The following is a 22,314-nucleotide window of genomic DNA, read 5'->3' as shown; positions in this document are numbered from 1 at the left end:
TCATCTGGGAAGATAGTCCCTCAGCTGAGAAGATGCCTCCATTCATGACTGTTGTGGGAGGGTCCCCCCATCGGGGTGGTATCAGTCCCGGGCAGGTGGTCCTGGGAGGCTTAGGAAAGACCATGAGCCTGGGAAGCAAGCCAGTAAGCCTTTTCCCCCGTGGCCTGTGTTTACGTCCTGCTTCCAAGTTCCTGCCCTGGCTTCCCTTTGTGGCTTAAGCTGTAAGGTGAAATAAAACCCTTCCCCTCCCCATGCTTTTACTCATGGTCTTTCTCCTGGCAGTAGAAAGCAAATGAGGACATTCAGCTTGGAGAGATAGAGATATATTTCCTCTGTTGCATATTTCAGACTCCACACTGAGCTTCAGGCACAACGCGACTCCTCTGAGCGCCGCCAGCCTCCCTGTGCTGCCAGTGGGCACACCTGGGAAACCGCATGGCTCTCAGCAGGCCCTGAGGCCCTGCATTCTCTAGGGCAGGTGCTGGAAAGCCTGAGAGCCAGCCCCGCCCCTGCGCTAGGGTCCCCGGGCTACCAGAGAGAGAGGCCGTACCACTAAAGCCCGGCTCCCCAGGTCACCTGTTCTCCGGGCCTCGGAGCAGGACAGGCACCTGCGCCTCTTAAGAGCCTCAGCTGTGAGCAGACTTGGGGCTGGAGGTTCTGGATGGTGAGGCAGACAAAGCCTCCCCAGAGTGGTTAGCAAATGTGCTCTGCAGTGCTCCCCATGGCGACGGCCCACTTCCTGGGCCTGCTCTGAGCCCTATTGCACATCTTCCTCCCCCTGCCACTCATTTCAAATTTTAAAAAAGTACAAACTAGAGGAGGGCAGAGGAAGAGCCTCTCCGTGGTTCCAGTGGACCTCTGGTCTCTTGCAGAGCCGTTAGCAGCAGTGAACACTGCGCCCACCTTCCCTGTCCTCAGTGCACGTTCCTGATGGCTCAAACGGGCACACTGCCTGGCCTCTGCTTCCTGTCTGAGGGAGAGAGGTCCCTCCACTGTCTGTAAGGTGCAATTCCCCGGCTCCTCCGGGTTGTGCTGGCTGGGGCCCTGCTACCTGAGACGCCCATCAGCTTTGACAGGCCCCAGCTCTGATTTGGGGTCAGGAGACAGAGAGCTCCAGCTGGTCAGTCTGCAGAGCTCCAGGGAGGGACAGGCGGAAGGGCCTATGGCACACAATCCTGCCACAGACCAGAAACTGCTCAGCTCCCCGTCAGTCCAGGCCTCAAGTGCAGGACCTGTGAGCTCCGTGTGCCTCCGGGCAGCCTCCTCCTGAGCTTCTGGCTGAGGGAGGTTCAGGATGCTGCTTAGGCCCTGGAAACTCTGCTCCATGTATTCGTTGTGAGGTGGTCCCGCGTGCAGCCAGCTGGCATCATCTGGGGGTACAGAGCAAGCAGTTAAGCATGTCCCTTGGTCCCAGGGAGGACAGACAATAGGAGTCAGGCCTGAACACAGCAGTTCCCACCCTAACCTTACCATGAGGTCTCATCCTATGGAGTGGACTGGGGCTAATCCACGGAATTTTCTGTGCCTATAAAATCATTGCTGTAGCTGGCTTGGTGACACACACTTATAACTCCAACAAACAGGAGACAACGGGAGGCAAGAGGATTGCAAAGGTTCAAAGCCAGAATGGGCTATACAATGAGTTCCAAGTCGCCTGGGCTCTTTTGTAAGACAGTGTCTCCGTAAATAAATAAGCAGACTTATAAAATATAATTTCTAAATTCCCAATTCTAATTTTATTTTATTTTATTTTTTGGCTGAGGTCAGAACCCAAGGCTTTACTGAGCTAAATCCTCAACCCCGCAACTTTAGAATTATGTTAAACAAGGCACTTTAGGAAGTAAAGGCACCTTAGGAAGTAAGGCAGTACTCCAGCTATATCTTCCACACCCCTTCTTGACTGCCACAGTAGCTCCCAGACCCCCTGGCAGCTTGTTCTCTACATCTCATTCAGCTCCACTCTGTCTTCTCATGCAGACATGGGCCAACACTGTCAGCTGGCACAGAACATGCTCCACTTCTGTCTTTTGAGGTCTAGTCCCAGGCCTGCCCGCAGAGCTGACTGCTCAGCCTGCTGTCTCCTTCATCCGATGGAGAAGCGGCTTGCCTGCCCCACATCTTCCTCGCCCTCTCACACTCATCTCTTTGGCCTTCATCCCAGCGAGGTAACTAACCCCAGCAGGACACCGCTCAGCTTCAGCCTGTCCCCTTAGCCTCAGCCGAACCACCGGAGGGCCATGTGAATCTGGCCATCCCAAGCTACTTGGGACTTGAGGGTCTCAAGGCCCTCATCTGGCTCTGCTGCGCTGAGAGCGTGTGCGTGGAGGAGCACCATCGACAGGACAGGATAAGGGACAAGAATACAGCACCTCTGGTCCCCAGGGAGACCTGAGGTGTTTTCTGATTTTGCTGAATCTAACTTGAGAGTGACTTTTGTTCCAGTCACCCAGCCGTCTCCCATAGTTATGCTGTCCTTTTCGGGGCCGTTATAAGGACAGAGCCACATCTCAGACTGTGGTCTACCTAACTCCCAGGCTTTTCTTTCCTCACTGCCACACTGCAGGGATGTGAGACCAGAGCCCTGCCTTCTCCATTTTACTACTCAGCCCTGGGTCAGCACCCTGGAAGATCCTGCTCCATCTGAGTTATTGGCATCGTTTGGGCACTACATCCTTACCTTTCCTGAGAGGTAGTTTGCGGTTGAAGGTCAATGGCAGCACGAGGAAACGGGTCTCGCCCAGGGGTTCCCAGAACTGAAGCAATCGAACAGTCCAGGCTCCTGGCCTCAGCGGCCGGCTCAGTGGGGGCTTGTACTGCGTGACTTCAGTGTCCGCATCTACCGTGATGTCATATGATGTGGCCACAACATAGGTTGGGTCAATCCAGACCACAGTGGCTGTGAGGTTGGGGCCCCGGGCCCAGCGCTGCATGGCTACAGGTTCATCCAATGGTCCCAGCAGGCCCCCGAAGTTCCGGAAGAGACGTTCTTTAGGGTCCCACTCAGTGCCAACCTGTAGGGAGGGAGGCAGCTGGGCAGAAGCCTGGGAGAAGTCCTTCTATCTGCTCTCATGCCGCCTCTCATGGTTTTAACTCAGCTCAGTCGCTGCTTCTTTCAGGGCCTCAGTTTCCCTATCTTCAAATTGAAGGGGTACGTCTGGAACCGAAACCTCTCTCCCAGCTCTAAGGTTTCTTCCAGGCTGCCACCTGGTGGGGCCCATAAAGGCAGACCACCCCCCCACAAAGGCAGAGCCTCTAGGAAAGGACACCCGGAGCTCATCTGGACTAGCCACACCCCAGGAGCGTTTGCGCTTTGGGAGATTAGAACTGACAGCTCCGATCCTACCCCGTGTCATCTCAGAGGGCCCCTTCAGTGTATGCCTGCGAGGGTGACGTAGCATAGGTGTGCGGCATCGCCACGGCTGCCATTATTTGGAAAGCAGAGCCCAGAGAGCCCAGACCACAACGGTCTGATGGAGTCCTTACCCCTCCCTTGGTGTCTGTCCCTCTCTTCCCACTCCCTGCGTCTTGCTGGGGGTCAGGAGAAAGCAAGGGGGAGGACCTGTCCCACCTCCAGACTCTGGAGCCGGCTGGCCTGGTCACTGTGCCCCAACAGCTTCAGCGACCTCTGGGGCATCAGCCACATCTCAAGGGTCTCTGCTGGCCCCTGGGCTGAGGGCTGCACCGCCTGCGTCACCAGGTAGCCCTGGAAATGGTCGTCATAGAAATACAGGTGCACGCTGGACGGCAACCCCCTGGGCTCAAACCTAGGAAGGTTTCGGCAGGGAGAAAGGGAGACGCCATCAGCACACCTGATACCACCTGGAGACCAGGGAGGGGGCACCAGGGAGCCACAGCCACTTCTCTGGCCCCAAATCTCACACCCCACATGGTGCTGGCTCCTGCCTTCTTCACCTCCCTTTCTTTTTTTCCTGCCTAACATTGGGGGCTCACTCTGGGCAGGGGCCGTCTCTGATTTGCTCCCCCCCTTCAGGCACCATGCGCTAAAAGCCAGCTGTATGTCAGAAGAGGAGTCTCACCTGCAGAGTGCAGTGGCCAGGGGGGATGCGGCAGTGGCAGCATGACGCAGGCCGAGACGGGCAAAGGCCGTGTAAGCGGTGAGTAGGACATCACTGAGTCCACTCGGGCCATCAGCCACGTCATAGGTGTTCTCCCAGTAAGCCTTGAGGGCTGGTGTGCTGGGTGGGTAGCTGCCATACAGGTGGAAGTCCAGAATTTCCAGGACTTCCTGGTTCACAGTTGACTCAAACTTCCGGGCGAAGAAGGTAGGTCTGGAGACTTGCTGGGGAGGAAGAGACAAAGAAGATGAAGGGCGCCGCAGACCCCTGAACACAGCAGGGGCCGCCCTCCTCAGGACCGTCGACATTAGTCTCCTTGCCTCTTCCACCTGCACACCGGAGGGGCTGCCCCAGGTGGAAACCTGCCCTGCCTTTCTGACCCAGAAAGCTTATGGGGGAAAAGCTGGGGTGCCAACTTCCTGGGGCCAAGGGAGTGCACCTGAAGCCGCAGGAAGTCCTGTGGCTTGAAGTCATTGGGGGAGCAGCCGCACCAGTCCACGATGTGTTTGTACTGGCATTTGCAGCCCAGCTTCCGGTTCCAGTTGGTGACCCGCAGGTTGTTGTCCACAAGGCTCTCACAGGCCGGGCTGTTCTCCAGCACTGTGTGGAAGAAGGACTGCAGGTGGCACAAGAGGGAGGGGGATGGGTGAACCATGGGCCATGTGACCGGTGCCCTCACTGGCCTCTGTGCCTACCTGGCCACCCACCTCGGCTGGAAGCAACGTGTACGTGTAGAACTGGCGGAGCTGGGCCACGAGGGGGTCATCTGTGTACACCACATATTCCACAAAGCTGCGCGTCAGCACGAACCAGTCAGAGCCACCATCTACCACAATGCCCGAAGGGATCTGCCGTTCCCCCAGGCGCCACATGTGGGAATCACACTCGTGAAAAAGCCGGTCCAGGCCTTGCTTCTTGATGAACCTGGGGGAGAAAGGCCACGACTGAAGGTCCCACAAGAATGGGGCCCAAGCCTTCTTTCCACCAGGCAGCCGGCCTGCCTTCACCTGTGACTGGTTCAGGGGCTGTACAACCCAGGGCTGGGGCCATCAGGTGCGCCTGTGTGGGGCCACTGTGGGAGACAGCAGGGCTTCCTTCCCCACCTCTCTCACCTGGAATTGTCTCGCCCATGTGACTTGAGGAAATTCTTGTCCCGGTTCTTGGATAAGAATGCTACCAGCTCCTCATTGGTCCTGGTGAGGGAAGGGATTACGTGCAGCAGGTGGCTTGGTCTCTGTTCCAGAGCGGATGTCCTCTAACGTCAGTGACCTTCACTTCTTGGACCTTCCTTTCTTACACAAGCTATTGGACCATGTGCCTGACCCTTGTCTGATGCTCCCGGGCGATGGTACCTTAGGGACCCAAAGAAGACCCCATCCTTCCTCCACTTTTGCCATCTGACCTGGCATTCTAGGCATAAGCCTCTGGCTCTTCTCATTTCTTATTATTCCCTGTCACCAGACCCACATTTTACCACCCTCACACCTCACCTAATGCCTGGGGCCAATGGACTATATCTAGGCTGTGGAAACCTTAGAGTGAGACTTGGCAGACAAAATGGACCTACCAACCCTGACGCCACAGATGGGACTCCATTCCCACCCGCCCTCACACCTGGTTGGATAGTCAGTGGCACTCAGGTTGATGAAGAAGTCCCAGGCCCAGCCAGGAATTTCCAGCAGGTCCTTCATGCTCCGCAGGTACATCCTCAGAAGACTGGCCCCGCCCCAGATAGTGACCATGCGCCAAGGTGTCACCCGCACATTTTCATAGTGCTGGGCCAGCTCCACCACCTCCCGGTACAGGTAGCTGGAACGCTGAGGGAGAAGGGATGCTCAGCAGATGCAGCTGGGCACCATGGTGGCATCCCCACCCACGTGAGGACAGCGTGCGTCGCAAGAGACACAGAAGGGAGACAGCGAATGGCAGGACTCCAGCTCCTAAAAGACCATGCCACCTTACGCTTGACCATCCTGGACCTCAACTTGCCCTCTCTGGGTATCTAGCCAACCTTCTAGGCTACCTGTCTACCTTCAGAGTCTCTGCTCCGTTCAAACAGGTTCTCTGGGTCTTCCCAGCTCACAGTGAGTACCTTGTCCACGTGGATATAAAAGAAGTGCTGCTCATGATAGACAGCCTTGAGGAGACGCTTCAGCTGGCGGATAGCACGACCATGGACCACCAGCATGTAGGCGATGCGTACTGGAGGGCCACCAACAGGCTGCTGGGCCCGACTCTCTTCCCACTGGATGCCGGGGCTCATCTTGCCTGAGTGGAGTGGACGGGACATTAGTGAGATGGGGAAAAGGCTTGCCTCCTTTAGAAGAAGCCCAGACTCGGGGCCTACTCCCAGCTCCCCCTCTGCCAACTGGTACATTTAACACAACTTTAGACAAGAGGGGACATCTGGGAAATGAGCACGAAGATCTGGGTCACATCACCTCCCATCCACTTCTGGGAAGGACAGAGTACCCTGGTCCCTTACCAGCCAGCTGGCAGTGCCGGGGCACAGCTTTGGGCATGAGACTCCCAGCTTGGTGCAGGCACACCACATTGGCAATCTCCTGCTGGCATTGCTTGGTGCTGGCCCGGGCTAGTGCCGACAGGGCGTCCTTGCCCAAAATCTCACACTTCGGAGTGAAGCTGTTGTCCGTGGGCTGGGGAGCCCCTTCCACACTCCCCGTGTCTCCATGCTGTGGGAAGCCGGCGGCCCCTATCAGCGCTTCCCCAGCTGCTGCTCCGCTCAGGTTCTGGCGGCCCGGCGCCTCCGGAGGTGGGGCAGGCGGGACCCTTCGGCTGGCTCTCTGCCGGCTGGTCACTGCCCGCACCACCTTGGCCACAGGCACACCTGGGCTCTCAGCACGGCCCCGCCAGCGTCCATGCCTTCTGCCGGCACTGCCCCTACGCCCTGCAGAGCTGTCTGTGTCCTTGGAACCCTCACCAGGGTCTAGCGGTCGTGGCTTCCTCTGCCTACCTTTCTGTAAAAGACACACGGGTCGTGGTCAGTTACTCACCTCTTCCCCTTCCTCGAGTTCCAGCGTGGCCAAAGTGCCTCTTCACCCTTTACCTAGAGAAGTCCCGCTGCTTACTCAGTGATTCTGCACAGTGACATGACCTACCCTCTCCATCTCACCCCATCGCACCTCACATGCCCCTACAGTCTCGGACCACATGGCACTGTACTTCCTTTTCCTGCTCTGGGCTCCTTCTGCTTTCTCTTTCAACACATTTAAAATCCCATGCCCATGCCTTCTCTAAGAGAAGAGTGTACCCTGCAGAGAACCCGGGAGTGCCCCCAGTGAGACCCATGCCTCCTACCAGGGCCTGGCTGGGAAGACACAGCATTAACCCCCACCTGCACCCAACGCTTTTCATGTGGGGATATTGAGGCAGGGGAATAGCTCAGGAGGAGGAGTAGAAATGAAGCCGGAGACCCTAAATACTGGATGGCTCTCCCAGGAAGCTGAGGCAAGGTGCTTTGCTGAATCAAGGTACCCTGTGAATAATAAGGGGACCTAGGCAGGTGCTGGCAGAGGAAGGCTTCAGGCACAAAGGAAGCCTGGCAGGCAAGTCCAAAGAGGGAAAGGAAGCTCCAGAGCCCGCAAAAGCAGCCCTGAGGTGTGGTCAGCTCAATGGGTTCCCCTACATCAGGATTGCTGTGGCCAGCAATCACCAGAGCACGTAATCCCTGGCAAGAAACCTGAGGTCCAGGTGTAGTTCCACAGCTGGGGCCTGCCAACCTCGGCACTTGTGACAGGATCTCTCAGGGGGACTCAGAAAGCCTCCATGTGCCTGCCGCCCCACACGGCCAGTCTAGCTCAACTTACCCTCCTCTGTGTTCCCCTCTTGGCCCACCTATCAGCTCAGGTCCCCAGGTGGGCAGGCATTTCGTTTGCCCCGGAGAGGGGGCGCACTGAGCTCTGAGAAGCCTTCTCTTCTCATCACAGACACCAGTGTTCCTTCTACAACTTTTTAATGTTTTGTTATTTGTATGTGTATGGATGTTTTGCCTACACGGATGTCTGTGCACCACATGTGTGCAATGCACAGCAGAGACCAGAAGAGGGCATTGGATTCCCCCGGGACTGGAGATACAAACAGTTGTGAGCTGCCACGTGGTTGCTGGCAATTGAACCTGGGTCCTCTGGAAAAGCAGCCAGGTGCTCTTAACTGCTGAGCCATCTCTCCAGCTCCTCCTTTTAGAACTTCCATCCATCCCCATGACCGGACACAGCCAGTGGCCTCTCCTCTCAGCATCTATGAGAGCGATCCCTCCCACCACCCTTGCCCCCACCCATGGATCCCTTTGCCTCATCCTCACCCTGTCCCCCGTGGCCTATGCAGTGTCTTACCACTCCACCTGGCATGCCTGGCTCAAGTTCTGTACTGGCTGTGCCTTCAGCCTGGGTGCCCTTCCTGGACACTCCACAGTTCATCCCTTGCCTCTTCAATTCTTTGCTCAGGTGGCATTTCTCAGCAAGGCCTGCTCTGAAAACCCTACCCCTCCCTCATCCTCTGTGTTCCTTTCCCCACAGAAACACGACGACCTGGGGCCAACAAGGAGGCTCAGCAGGTACAGGCACTCACTGCCAAGTATGACCACCTGAGCTTGATCTCTGGGGCTCACGTGGTGGAAGGAGAGAAACGACTCCCACGAGCTGCCCTCTGCCCTCCATATACAGGCCAAGGCAAAAGTGCGTCCACCCACGTATACGAACACATTCACGGACACAATACAACCACAACAAACTTTCTGAAGAAACGTGACGCTCTCTTCCACCACCCTAACAAGAATTTATTTACTTTATGCCCTTCTGTCTGCCCCTCACGTGGCTGTAAACACTACTAGGTGGGAGGCCATATTCCCAGAGTCCAGAAGTGTGTCACTATCACAAACACTCAGTTGAATAATGCTCAGATGAATGACTGTGAAGGTCTCGGTGTGGGTACATGTCACAAAGGTTGCCATCCTTTTCACTATTACTGGAAACTGAACTGACAGAAATGGCCGACGTAAGGTCGAGATTCAGGCTGTCTGTCACACACGGTGGACTCTGGGTGGAGTCCAGTGTTCACCTTCCGGCAACAGTCCTTTCCCTATTCCACAGTACCCAGGCTCCTTGTTCAGCCTCAGACGGCTCTCTGATATCTTCAGAGGTACCCAGTAAGAGTAAGGGTGTCCCTCCTCACCTGAGATCCTAGAGAGTAGCCAGGAGACTCTGTGCTATGCCCATGTTGGGGAGGGCACCCTGGGCTGACCACCCTATCCAGTAGTGACCTATCCAGCATCTGACCAGCCACCCAGCAAGCTCAGGAAGACATTGCCAAGATTAGGTGGGTAGTGATGGCAAAGAAGTGTTGAGTTCTAGAGCTCAATACCTGGACCAGTGCACCAGGAAGCTGGTCGGGAGGGCAGGGCAAGAGGGCACAGAGCCAGGCTGGCTGTGGTGGGGGACAGGATGTGGGAGGAAATAGGCAGGATGGTGGCCTGCACTGCAGCAGGGAGCTGGCTGACCCTGAGAAGGACAATCCCAAAGGAGCCTAGGGACCAGAAGCCAGCAATAAGGAAACAGAAAGGCCCTGGTGGACAGCCAGCCCTGACTCCTGACCCCTCTCAGGCAGGCTCCAGAGCCTCAAGCTGTGCTCTTGACAGGCTGCCTTCAATAGCCTCTGAGATCAGGGTGGTCCTCTGGCTGGATGCATTCTGGCCTCAGAGCTCCCCCTGCCCCTGCAACCCAGCAAGGAGGCATATGAAGTCCTCTGCCACTTCCTGACTCTGAGAATCCTTGAATCCTCCCTGAAACAGGAAGATAGCGAACAGAGATGCTTAACAGCCCCCCCCCCCCATACACACACCCACACCTCTTGGACTTCTTGGACTGCATTTAAAACAAGCAGTGAGAGGATGTTTGTGAAAGCTGCCGTCAAGTGGCTCTTCGGCGGTTAGTGATCATCCCAGGCATCCACTCTCGCCCCTCCACACACAGCAGAGTGCCTTCCTTAACTGCACACTGGCTCCTGCGGCAGAGCTTTCCCAATGCACTTACACTAAAACCCACTCAAGTCCCTTACTGTGGTCTCTTCGGCCATCCATGATGGAACCATCTTTGGGGAAAGGGCCCCGCCCTCTGATCTATTCCCTGAGGAGCCCCAGCTCAGCCCACCCTCCTGAGACCCTTCTGTTCAAACCCTCCTGCCCACCTCTTCCTGAAGGAAGCCTTTCCCAGCCTCCTGATCTGAGCCAGCCCCCTCGTTAGTCCAGCTTTTCTCCTCTGTCTTTCTCTCCCTGTACACTGTCTGCCCTGTAGTCCAGGGCCTCATCTACTCTTTATTTCCGTATTCCCAGTATGAGCCCGGCGCCTGATAGGCGAGAACTTGGCGGTACACTGACTGACTGAACGAATGTATGTCCCACGGTGCAATGCTGAAACGGTGTATTAAGCCCGACAGCTTAGCAGGTGCAGAGAATTCCTGCACGCACTCACAGGCACTGTTTCACTTCACAGCTTTCATCACCCAACAAAACCAGTGCTACCACCACCCCAGAAGAAGGAAGGGTGAGTAGAGGTGGTCTTCCTGACAGCAGAACCAGGACAAGGCCGTGAAGAAAGGGGTCTTGCTTGTGCACTAACCTTCTCAAGCAACTGCACTCTGCTGCTTCACAACTCCACAATATTTAGGACAATGGGGACCCGGTCTAGGATTCCTTTCTCAACTTTAGTTGGGTGTGTGTGTGTGTGTGTGTGTGTGTGTGTGTGTTCTCTCACCTCTCCTCAGCCAGATGTGTGTGTATGTGTTGGGTAGGGGAGACCCTAAATTCTCTCACCTCTCTCCAGTTCTCCACCCCTGGCTGTGGGCAGAGCGTCAGGGGCTCAGCTCATTCACTGATTCAAACCACCAGCCACTGGGCCATCTACTTCAGAGAAGACTCAGAGGCTCTGACACGCTCTTCCCCAGAGCCCTCACCAACCTCCCCGCTCACACAAACCAGGGCCAGAGGGTCACTCACTCGCACCTCCTCTGCCCACTCCATCTGAGATGTCCCAGTTGCCCAAAGAGACATCACCTGACTGAAACTCTCTCCCCGCTTTGTGCATAAAGAACAAGCACACTTCTTAAACAAGTCACAGACCAGTTAGCTCCCCATGACTGCCCTCAGCTCCTTTTGGAGGCATGGTCCCAGGCTCTCTCCTGCTCCCCTAACCGTCCCAGCGTCTAAAAACTGGAAGAGCAGCTCTTCTCCCAGGCTCCCATGCCTTCACCCTGCCAGGTAAAGCCCCAAAGGATGTGTGACATTAGAGCCTCTTCCCTTGGAAACACAGGGACAAAGGGGGACAGAAGCAAGAACCCCTGACCTCTGGCCACAGCGCAGGGCTTTGATTTGGCTAATTCTCTCCACCCTTCCAGAAGGGACCCCACTGGACGCCTCCTAACCGCACTACCAGGAGGGTGTGTCTGAGCCTGCAACTAAAAGCACCAGTCAAGAGTAAGAAAACCCCTGGGGTCAGGGTGCGGGGCTCACAGCTGCTGTTCCATTAGCCAGAGATGGATCCCTCCTCCTCTGATGTCCTAAGGCCAACTCAACAGTCCACCTTCCATTCCCATCCCCTCCTGAAGATCCACCCGGGTTCTTCCCTAGCTGAGAAAGCCACACCTTGAGGACACTTCAGTTTTTTTTTTTCCCCTTGGGGTCACTCCTGTTCACTCTATTCCCGGGTATACACTTTGTCACAGGCCATAATTCCACCTTCCTCCAGAGCTCCACTTCACCACCAGTCGCTGCTTCTCGGGCGCAGCTGAACACGGATTCCCAGGGTCCCTCGGCCCCCACTCCTCCGCCCACGGCGCGTACACCCCCGCCCCCTCCTAACTTCAGAAAGTTTGGCCTGAGGCTCCCCACCTCCGAGCAGACTGGGGCCCAGCCCTGATCCCCGCGCCTGACCTTCATCGCTCGCCGGGACAGAGACCAACCCACCATGACCCGCGCTTCCCTCAGCGGCCCCCAGTCCGCCGGCAGCCCCGGCCTCCGGGTCACGCACCGCTCCCGCACGCAGCCAGCCAGGCCCTCCTGGGAAGGGAGCGTTGGGGGCCGGAGGCCGGGCTCCAGTAGGCTGCCTGCACCCTGCACGCACGCGGCCCGTGCCCCACTTGCCTGGCCGGGGCCGCCCGCAGCCCCGCCAGGACCCCGCGCGCCCCCGCGCCCGGCCTGCCCGCCCGCACGGCCGTCGGAGCACCTCGCCCGGCTCGTCCTCCTCTAGGCCGCTGAAGCTCCACACCACCAGGCCCTGCAGCAGCAGGATGGCCAGCGCGGTGGCGATGGCCAGCTTGTAGCGCCGCACCAGCTTCTGCACCCGCGCGCTCGCCACCATCTTCCCTGCCCGGGACGCGGGGCGCGCGTCCGGCCCTGCAAACTGGCCGCGGGCGTGCGCACAGGCGCGGGGACCTGAGCACCTCCACACTCCGCCCAGATAGGCGGGGCCGGGGGCGGAACTCGAGGCTCCACCCTCTCGCAGGAGGAGCCCGAGGCTCCACCCTCTCGCGGGATGAGCGTGGGGCAGTGGGCCGGCCTTCCGCTCTAGTCTCCTGGGGGGGCGGGGGGGGGGCCCTGGTGTCCTTCCCAAGTCTCCGTGCCTTCCTGCGTGTGGGAGAATCACCTCCTGGCCCCAAAAGCACTTGTCCTGGGGTGCGGAGGCTCTGGTGTCGCAGGCCAGGCGGGGGTAGAGGCAGGGGAGACGCTCAGCGGGTCCCCACCCCCGGGAAATGCTGGCATTCCCAGTTGTGTGAGCACCTGCCGCCCTGTCTCAAACCCGAAGGCCGCCCCTGGGGACAAAGCCTAACCCCTCGACTGGCTCCGAGGCTCTTCACAAAATTGGCTTGCCACTCTGCCCCTCTCAACCTAAGCATCCTCAGGCCTCTGCTGGAGTCACGATTCTCAACTTACAGCTTCCGTCAGAATCTCCTGGAAGAAGAGAAAAACAACGCTACTTCCCACTTCTAGAGTTTAAAACACCTGAGAAAAATTTCAACAAGTTCCGCTGCTGCTGCTGCTGCCGCTACCGCCGCCGCTGCCCCCACTCTGGGACCCCCGTTTGGAGACTCATCAAGCATATGCTGTTGTCTCTCCTGGCGGCCATGCCTTTCGAAGGCATCTTCCCTTGTGCTTCCCCAGTAAAGCATCTGGTGGTGATTTCTCCGCGATCGTGCCTTATTCGCCTTTCAAGTCCTGGTCCCCAGCTTTTTAAAGCTCGGGAAATGTTAGGAGGGAGCTGAGAAAGCCTACCCAGCTGATCAGACCGCTTCCTGGCATGTTCAAGAGCAGTGTCCGATGAGAGCTAAACACTCAGGGCCTCACCTGAACCCAGCAGAACACGGCGGGCAGAAGAGAAGGTAAACCGGTGCCCGTCAGAGCGAGGTGGCTGGAAGCACCAAAACCCACCGAGGAAATGCTGTATATTTCAAGTAAACAAATAAGATGTCTGACCTAGTTGTCTTGCTGTGCTCCCCAGCCTGATGAGCTCCTCAGCTTTACGCTAGGACCGCCACCAACTCGTAATTTATTATCTTAAAAAAGCTGAGGATGACTTTGAACTTCTGACACACACACACACACTCCTCACTTCCGGAGTGCTAGGGATTTATACAACCGTGGTATGGAAGAATAACGGGGCTATGAGGAAGATTTTCAAAATCACTGTAAGAGACGGCTCAGTGAGAAGTGGAGTTCAATCCCCAGCACCCACGTAAAAAGCCTGGAGTGGTGGTATTTCGCTGTAAACCCAGCTAGTCTGGTGGCTCTCTGGGGCCAGACGGCCAGACAACCAGACAGCTTAAAATCACAAAGCAGCAGGCTCCTGAGAAACAGACTAATGCTGACCAGAGCACAGCCTCACATACGACCCCACCTACACACACACACACACACACACACATAAAAAATAATCATAAAAATTAAATTTTATAAACCTCAATCAACAGTTCTGGGAAAAGAGATTATTTCAAAGGAAAAAGTCAAAAAAAATTTAGGGACAATCAGGGCACGGTGTGGAAGGCCTGTAATCCCAGCACTCTGGGAGGCAGAGGCAGGCAGATCTCGGAGTTCGAGGCCAGCCTGGTTTACAAAGTGAGTCCAGGACAGACCGGGCTACACAGAGAAATCAAAACCACCACCACCAATAAAACAAATTAGAGGCGAAATGGTTGCAGGGATTTCCAGAGATGGTAGGTGTGGCGGCTCAGTCCTTTGATGGACCTCAGTAAACTTTCTTTAATCCTCCCCCAGTTTGGGCTTTGTTAAAAGCGGAAATTGGAAACAATGTTTCAGATGACACTATGGCTACTTAGAAGAAGTTAAGGCTTGGAGGATTTGGGAAAACATCAGTTGATATGCCAGCAATTGATATGTTAATTAAATATCGACCTGTGTGCTCATTAAACCAGATCCTAGAGACTGCTACCTGCCAATACTTCCCTCCAGGAGGAAAACAGCTTTTTTTTTTTTCTCCTGGGTTATAGAAACTATATATAGTCACAGGAGCCTTCACTGTCAAGAGTAAAAATCACTTGCAACCCCCGAAGTAATTACCATTCAAATTAGGCCATCCTGACTCTCTGTGAGCCTGTACGCCTGGCTTTGGTTTTGTTGTATCGAGGTTTCACGAAGCCCAGGCTGGCCTCAAACTCTCTGTGTAGCCCAGAATAACACTGAACTTTTGATTCTTTTGTCTCCACCTCTCAAGTGCCAGAACTGCAAATGTGCCATATCACAGACGGATTTCATTTTTATTTTTTTGAAGGAGTCATTATCTGTATTGGGGGTGGAGATGTTATTTTCTTTTAAGCTATCATATTACGAACAGTTTCCTCCGTTTTGCTTTCTTTCCATAATGTAAATACATAGAGATTCTCCCCTTAGTTATGTAGAACAGGTTAAATAATTCATCCTTTTTTTTTTCTTTAGTTTATTCTTACAGTTCTGGGAATTTAATTCAGGGCCTTATAGCTACCTCATCCATGCTAGGGAAGGGCTGTACCACGTAGTTAGAGCTAGCCCTACTTCATTCTTTTTTAATGGTCTCATAACAGTCTAGCCCCTGACGTTATCTAGGTTCCCAGGTCTGGCCAGTGCCACGAGGCTGTAATAAGCATGTTTCCAGGTCTGTCCCTGTGGCTGATGTTTTTATTTCTATGGTAGTTTCCTGAGAAAGAGATTACTAGAGAAATGGGAAAATTTTTACTAAGTATTTGGGAGGGCTGTTCAAGACAGAGTTTTTCTGTGTAGCCCTTCCTGTCCTGGAACTCACTCTGTAGACCAGACTGGCCTTGAACTCAAAGATCCGCCTGCCTCTGCCTCCCAAGTGCTGGGACCAAAGACGGGTGCCTGTTGACTCAGAGATTAAGAGCATTGACTATTTTCCCAGAGGTCCTGAGTTCAATTCCCAGCAACCACATGATAGCTCATAACCATCTATAATGAGATCTGGTGCCCTCTTCTGGCCTGCTGGCATACATGCATGCAGAATACTGTATAATAAATAAATCTTAAACAACAAAAGAACAACAACAGAAAAGGTTTGGAATGTAGTTTAGTGGTATGGTCCTTGCCTAGCACATTTAAGACTCTGGATTCTAGCCCCCAGGACTGAAAAAAAAAATGGCATTTATATTTTGAGGGGCTAGATAGATGGTTTAGTAGTTAAGAGGACAGTATGTATCAAAATATTCTTGCAGAGGGCCAGTGTTCAGTTTCCAGAACTTATAAGACCATCTGTAACTCCAGCTCCTGGAGATCTGATGCCCTCTTCTGGCCTCACTGGGCACTGCACACATGTGGCATACTCATATACAGGCAAAACACTCATACACATAAAATAAAAATAGAAATAAAACTAAGGACAGTAAAACTACTTCCATTGAACTGTAGTTATACATAGAGAACTTTATACAAATCACGAGCATACAGCTTGATAAATATTATAAAAGCAACACATCCATGTAACAGCTTTTAGGTTATAAAATGAAATGTTATCAGCACTATAGAGGCCCCTGCTAGTCTCAACCAAAGCTAAAGAACCCTGTGTGTGTGTGGGTGAATAAAATATGGATCCACTTATATAAAGCTCAAAAACAGACAGGCTTGGCTAATGACAGAATCAAGTTGCAATAGTTCTTACTTTGGGGAAGGGGGAAAGCAGAGGAAAGTGGGTGATTGGTGACAACATATGTGTGCACCTGTGTCCACAGTGTCATGGCAAGAAACAGACAGGCATGGTGCTAGAGCTTTACATCCTGCTCAGCAGGCAGAGAGAGAGGAGAGGGAGAAAGAGAGAATCTGAGCCTGTCTTGGGCTTTTGATACCTCAAAGCCCACCCCCAGCTACACACTCTTAATTAATCCTTCCCAAACAGTCACAGTAACTGGTTATCCAGCATTTGAACATATGACTGCACGAGGACCATTCTCATTCAGACCACCAAAGGATGTGAGCTCTGTCTATTTTTAACCTCATCTAAACGGCATCAGGTATGTGTCTGTTTGTGTCTGGGGGACAGATGGATACCTCTATATTGTATCCATTTTGACTTTACTAGGGAGAGAGAGATTTTAAAGTGTTGATACCTGTTGCCAGATTGCTTGCCTAAAATTAAGTGACAGTCACATCTAACTGTGTCTGAGAGTATTATTTTCCTGCCTCCCCTCCAGCAGCAGGGGTTATTCAGTTTTTAATTTTAGCTAGTCTGATAGGTGAGAAGTGACCTCGCTGAGTTTTTGATTTACAGTTATCTTCTGGGCACTGTGTTTAATTGGTTTTGCCCCTCTTAGAACTGGCTACTTTTACAATTACTTCATTCCTATTGTATTGTCTTTTCATATATATATATATATAATTTTTTTTTCTGTAATCCCAGTGCTCAGGGAGGCAGACAAGACACAGGTGGATATCTGTGAGTTCAAGGCCCAACCTGGTCTACAAAAGCTAGTCCAGGGCAGCCAAGGCTATACGCAGAAATCCTGTTTTGAAAAACAAAATAGAACAGAACAGAACAAAACAAAAGACAGGGTGTCATGTATCCCAGGCTGACCTCAATATGGAAGATGACCTTGAACTTCCGGTTTCCCTGCCTCTGTTTCTCAAGTGCTGGAGTTGAAGGTGTGCCCACCCAGTTTGATTCAGTACTGGTATGGAGCCCAGGGCTTTGTGCAGGCTAGGCAAGCCTTCTGCCCACTGAGCTGTATTACTGGCCCCTTTTCTTATCACTTTTAAGAGTTTGACCATTTAACTTTTATTTTCCCTTAAATCAACTATTGCACTTTGATTTTCAAGTTCAATCCAAAGGCTACAAGCAGTAGCCTTCTGGCTGGCCAGCTCTTCACCCCTTGCAATGTACTAGGTAGTGGGGGAGGGGACCTGCCGTATAATAATGTATAAGATGCCATATTGAAACCTATTATTTTAGTAATAACAATAATATCATTATTTTTTTAAATTTTTATTAATTACACTTTATTCATTTTGTATCTCCCCATAAGCTCCTCCCTCCTCCCCTCCTGATCCCACCCTCTCTCCCCTTTCTGCATGCATGCCCCTCCCCAAGTCCACTGATAGGGGAGGTTCTCCTCTCCTTCTTTCTGATCTTAGTCTATCAGTTCTCATCAAAAGTGGCTGCATTGTCCTCTTCTGTGGCCTGGTAAGGCTGCTCCCCCCTCAGGGGGAGGTGATCAAAGAGCAGGCCAATCAGATTATGTCAGAGGCAGTCCCTCTTCCCATTACTATGTAACCCACTTGGACACTGAACTGCCATGGGCTACATCTGTGTAGGGGTTCTAGGTTATCTCCATGAATAGTCCTTGGTTGGAAATATCATTATTTTTGACGCTAAGATTGAACTCAAGCCTCAAACATGCTAAGCACATGGTCTCATGAAGCTGGTTTCCAAGCTGGTTTCTTCTTTCTCTCTCTTTCTCTCTCTCTCTCTCTCTTTCTGTAGTGTTCTGCCTGCATGTACAACTGCACACAGAAGAGGGCACCAGATCTCATTATAGATGGTTGTGAGCCACCGTGTGGCTGCTGGGAAATGAACCCAGGACCCTTTGGAAGAGCAGCCAGTGCTCTTAGCCTCTGAGCCATCTCTCCAGCCAACCTGATTTCTTTTTCTTTTTTTTAAAACAGGGCCTGAATATTTGGCCTGTTTATTTGTTGCTGCCTCAGGTTCCCTTCTGGTGTTGGGATTACAGGCATGTGCTCCTGCCCCTTTGTAGTATAAGTTGTAGTATAACTTGAATTGGATTTGAGCATTTTTAAAAGCATTTTTTTTTTTTTACATTTTATTTCTTACATTTATTAATTCATTGGGTACATGTGAAGGTCAGAGGACAACCTGCAGGTGTGGGTTTTCTCCTTTTACCGAGAGTGTTCTGGGGCTTGAACTCAGGCCAGCAGCCGGGTGGCAAGTACCCCTCCCTCCTGAATCATCCCACCGGCACGGGTTTATGAGTACAAGTAGGGTTTTTCTACCCGTGTTTATAGTGAAGCTATTCCAGAGGCTATAGATGGGTGACCAGTGAAACTTGTTGGTCTGACAAGGTTTGAGGCATTGGAATCCAGTTCCTAAAGAAGAGGCATCTCACACCCAATCAAAGGCACCCATTCTGTCACTCTCTGGCTTTTAACGACACTCAACTTTATTCCTCTGGTCTATGGTTTTCTTCCTTTATTTCTTTCCCCTCAGGTTAAAGGGACTTGAGACAGGTTTACTCTATAAGGCAAGTTGTCCTGGAACTCACTATGTAACCCAGGCTAGCCTTATACCTACAGCAACCCTCCTGCCTCAAAGTTCTTGGACCATAGCATGGACTGTCATGCCTTGACTATTTCACGTCCTTAAAAGTCTTCTTAAAAATGCTAGGTGAGTGCCCTACCACTCAGCTGAAGCCCAGCCCTCTTGTTTTTAAACTTCAGCAGATGTAAAGACTTAGTGGTACCAGTTTGCAGTACAAATTTGGGAATATTCGGGAAATTCCTCTATGGGTCGTTACTGTTTATTTTTTTAATTAATTGTGTATTACATTTCCTGTTTTATTTTGTAGGTGTGTAAGCACATGTACCACAGCACACAAGTGGAGGCCAGCTGTGTGTGTTGTGGGAGCTGGTTCTTTCTTTCCACCATATGGGTCTCAGGGGTAGAACCCAGGTGATCACATTGGTGACAGGTTCCTTTAACCCAGTGGTTCTCAACCTTCCTAACACTGCAACCCTCTAACACAGTTCCTCAGGTTGTAGTGCCCCCCAACCATGAAATTACTTCTTTTTTTTTTACCAGTTTTTTTTAAAGGTTTATTTATCATGTATACAGATCTCACTAGAGATGGTTGTGAGTCGCCATGCGGTTGCTGGGAATTGAACTCAGGACCTCTGGAAGAGCAGCCAGTGCTCTTAACCTCTGAGCCCTCTCTCCAGCACCCCACCTCCATGAAATTATTTCTGCTGCTACCTCGTAACTGTAACTTTGCAACTGTTATGAATTGTAATGTAAATATCCGATATGCAAGATATCTGATGTCACGCCTCACAGGATGAGAAACACTGCTTTGTATCCACTGAGCTACTCACCATTTCTGCTTGTCCGTTCTTAAGACAGGGTCTCATGTAGCCCAGGCTGGCCTAAAACTCACCATGTAGGAAAACAAAACAAAACAAAACAAACAAAAAATACCACCTAATCCTCCTGCCTCTACTTCCTGAATGCTGGTATCACAGGCACCACACCCAGTTCATGGGATGCTGGGAACTGAGCCTGGCTAGAACTTCTCGCATGCATGGTAGGCAAGCGCTCAACCAGCTGAGCTACATCCCCAGGGCGTCACACATTCTAAACGCTCTCTGGTTTCTGCCACTGGGCTACCCCTGCCCTTCCCCCCCCCCCACACACACTCCTTTTTATTTTTATTATTTTTGAAATAACTCAAGTTAACCATGGATACTGCTATTCCTTATTAAGTAGATGGAAACCCTTGCCAGTAAAAGCACCTTGTCCAGGCTCCCTGTAGGGAATCTAATCTTTCCATCATTTCCATCTCCCTGTTCTGGTTATTGTCTGCTCCGAATTTCGAATTTCGGGCTTCTCTTTTGTGTTAACACTGTAACTGATGAATGTTTTCCTGCAGAAGACCCAAACACTCCACTGCATCTTTGGTTTTTATTCTGCAGTTATTTTGTTTGTACTGTCCTGAAAAATGAAAGGCCGTTCTTCCGTTATGCCATTTAGCTGAGAACCCACACAGGTATTTTAGCCTTCATTTTGGACCTCTGAGTCTCTCTGTCTGTCTGTGTCTCTCTCTGTATGTATATATCTTTTCCTCTCTCCATCCCCTCTCCACACCTTCTCTGAATTGTCTAGCTAGATATGCCTGTAATGCCAGCACTTAGAAACTGAGGCAGGAGGATTGCTATGAACTTAAGGTTAGCTTGGGCTATGTAGTGAGTTTCAAGCCTTTGGTGGGTAGATGCAGTTGACAAGAGGCTGTAAACTAAAAACCGGAGAGGAATATTCTGTGCCTGTAGGCCATTTTACTGTCATTGAGTCACTACAGGAAGCTGGTCCATAATTAGAAGTTCCCTTGGCCCATGTCTGTAATCCCAGCACTCAGGGAGGCAGAGGCAGACGGATTGTTGTCAGTTTGAGGCCAGCCTAGTCTACAAATCGGATCCAGGATCCCCAAGGCTACACAGAGAAACCCTGTCTAGAAAAAAAAAACAAAAACAAAAAGCCCATACTTGTCCATTACTGGAACTAGCAGAGTTGACCTCCGGCAGCTTAGGAGACATTTCAAACCCTAGCTTTCTCTGGCTAGTATTGTGAAGAACAGAAACATTGTTACAAAATGACTTACACATTAATGAGAGAAAGGTTTCGGACTCATGCTCTGCCACACCCTCAGTTTGGGCTACCTTTCCTGTTGCTGTGAGAATCTGGCCGATAAGAATCAACTTCAGTGAGAAAGGGTTTATTTTCTGCTTATAATTTGAGGGGACACTGTCTTGGCAGAGCGAAATGGTGGGAGGAGCTGAGACATTACATCCAGTCAGGAAGCAGAGCAGGATTGATACTGGGGCTTTGCTCCATTTCTCCTTTTCAGCCAGTCCAGAGGCCCAGCGGCTGGGATGGTGCCACCCACATCCAGGGTGAATCTTTCCTGCTTCCTTAAATCTTCCTGAAAATGCCTCCATGGACAGGCGCAGAGCTTTGATAACCTGATGATTTTAAATCACATCGCATCAACAAGAAGATAAACGCTCTTAATGCTGCTAATGTGTAACAATGGCAGATAAAGTTTCCAAGGCATGAGTGACAGCAGAAAACAAAACAAATCACTGGATAAACTAGAAAGCAAAGTGGTGAGCAGAGTTGAACCCTGCGGGCTGATGGAACCGAAATGTCACCCAGGGAATGGAGCGAAGGGGCTGGCGATACGGCCATTCACCGTGGAGGAAGGCTGAACACTGGACAAAGGGGGGAAAAAGCCTGGCAGCTGAGCAAACTGCAGTAGCTGCGGCCGAAGCTGTGGGCTAGGGGATGTGGGAGGTACATTAGTACCTCCTAATTATGAGTCTTTGAAAGAGAATGGCTCCCATGGGCTCCTATATTTGAATACTTGGTCACAAGTTTGTCAACTTTTGGGGAAGGATTAGGAGGTGTGGTCTCATTGCAGGAAGTGTGTTGGGGGGTGGACTTTGAGGTTTCAAAAGTTGACCCATTCCCAGTTAGCTCTCTTCTCTCTCTCTCTCTCTCTCTCTCTCTCTTTCTCTCGCTCTTTCTGCTTGGTGCTTGTGGCTAAGGATGTAAGCTCTCGGCTACTGCTCCAGTGCCATGCCTGCGGCCAAGCTCCCTACCAAGATGGTCATGGACTCTAACCCTGTAAATTTTTTCTTCTCTAAGTTGCCTTTGTCATGGTGATTCTTTACAGCAATAGAAAAGTAACTATGACACTAACAGAGAATGGCCCAGGCCTTTCTTTAGCTGTGTCACCGGGTCTGAAGTTCTCCAGTGTCAATAAAGAGCACGAGGCAGGTTCTGTGCTAGGCTGTAGCAGCCACAAGCAGGAAACCAAACCCAGCAGACAAAAAGGAGGGAAAGAAAAAAAAAAAACCCAGCAAAATGCAAAGTCCAACATACCCATCCAAAATGAGGCTGAGAACACACATGAAGACATGCACAAAAACTGAACACTAAAAAATTTAAAA

General features: G+C 52.0%; 1 protein-coding gene across 1 annotated transcript; it reads right to left on the bottom strand.

Moving 5' to 3' along the window:
- Nucleotides 1-307: 307 nt before the first annotated feature.
- Nucleotides 308-12,545, bottom strand: Xylt2 (xylosyltransferase 2). The gene is made up of 11 exons (XM_021641632.2): nucleotides 12,311-12,545; nucleotides 6,562-7,054; nucleotides 6,169-6,344; nucleotides 5,691-5,893; nucleotides 5,189-5,269; nucleotides 4,784-5,000; nucleotides 4,516-4,692; nucleotides 4,038-4,300; nucleotides 3,569-3,764; nucleotides 2,678-3,011; nucleotides 308-1,370 (listed from the first exon to the last, which is right to left on the bottom strand). Exons 1-11 carry the CDS (start codon nucleotides 12,443-12,445, stop codon nucleotides 1,048-1,050), a joined length of 2,598 nt encoding a protein of 865 aa, XP_021497307.1. The 5' UTR covers nucleotides 12,446-12,545; the 3' UTR covers nucleotides 308-1,047.
- Nucleotides 12,546-22,314: the final 9,769 nt, after the last annotated feature.

This window comes from Meriones unguiculatus, chromosome 7, assembly GCF_030254825.1.
Source record: "Meriones unguiculatus strain TT.TT164.6M chromosome 7, Bangor_MerUng_6.1, whole genome shotgun sequence".
In the NCBI taxonomy this organism is placed as follows: domain Eukaryota; kingdom Metazoa; phylum Chordata; class Mammalia; order Rodentia; family Muridae; genus Meriones; species Meriones unguiculatus.
The sequence above is the reverse complement of the archived record's forward strand: the minus strand, read 5'-3'. Positions and strand labels throughout refer to the sequence as shown.

Bases quoted from the DNA above. Each gene is read 5' to 3' on its own strand.
- Xylt2 (XM_021641632.2), bottom strand. From the start codon at position 12,445: ATGGTGGCGAGCGCGCGGGTGCAGAAGCTGGTGCGGCGCTACAAGCTG. The intron at 7,055-12,310 runs GTGCTCCGACGG...TGTCTTTTACAG, and splicing joins AGGAGGACGAGCCGGGCGAG to AAAGGTAGGCAGAGGAAGCC. The intron at 5,001-5,188 runs GTGAGAGAGGTG...TTTCTCCCCCAG, and splicing joins CATGGGCGAGACAATTCCAG to GTTCATCAAGAAGCAAGGCC.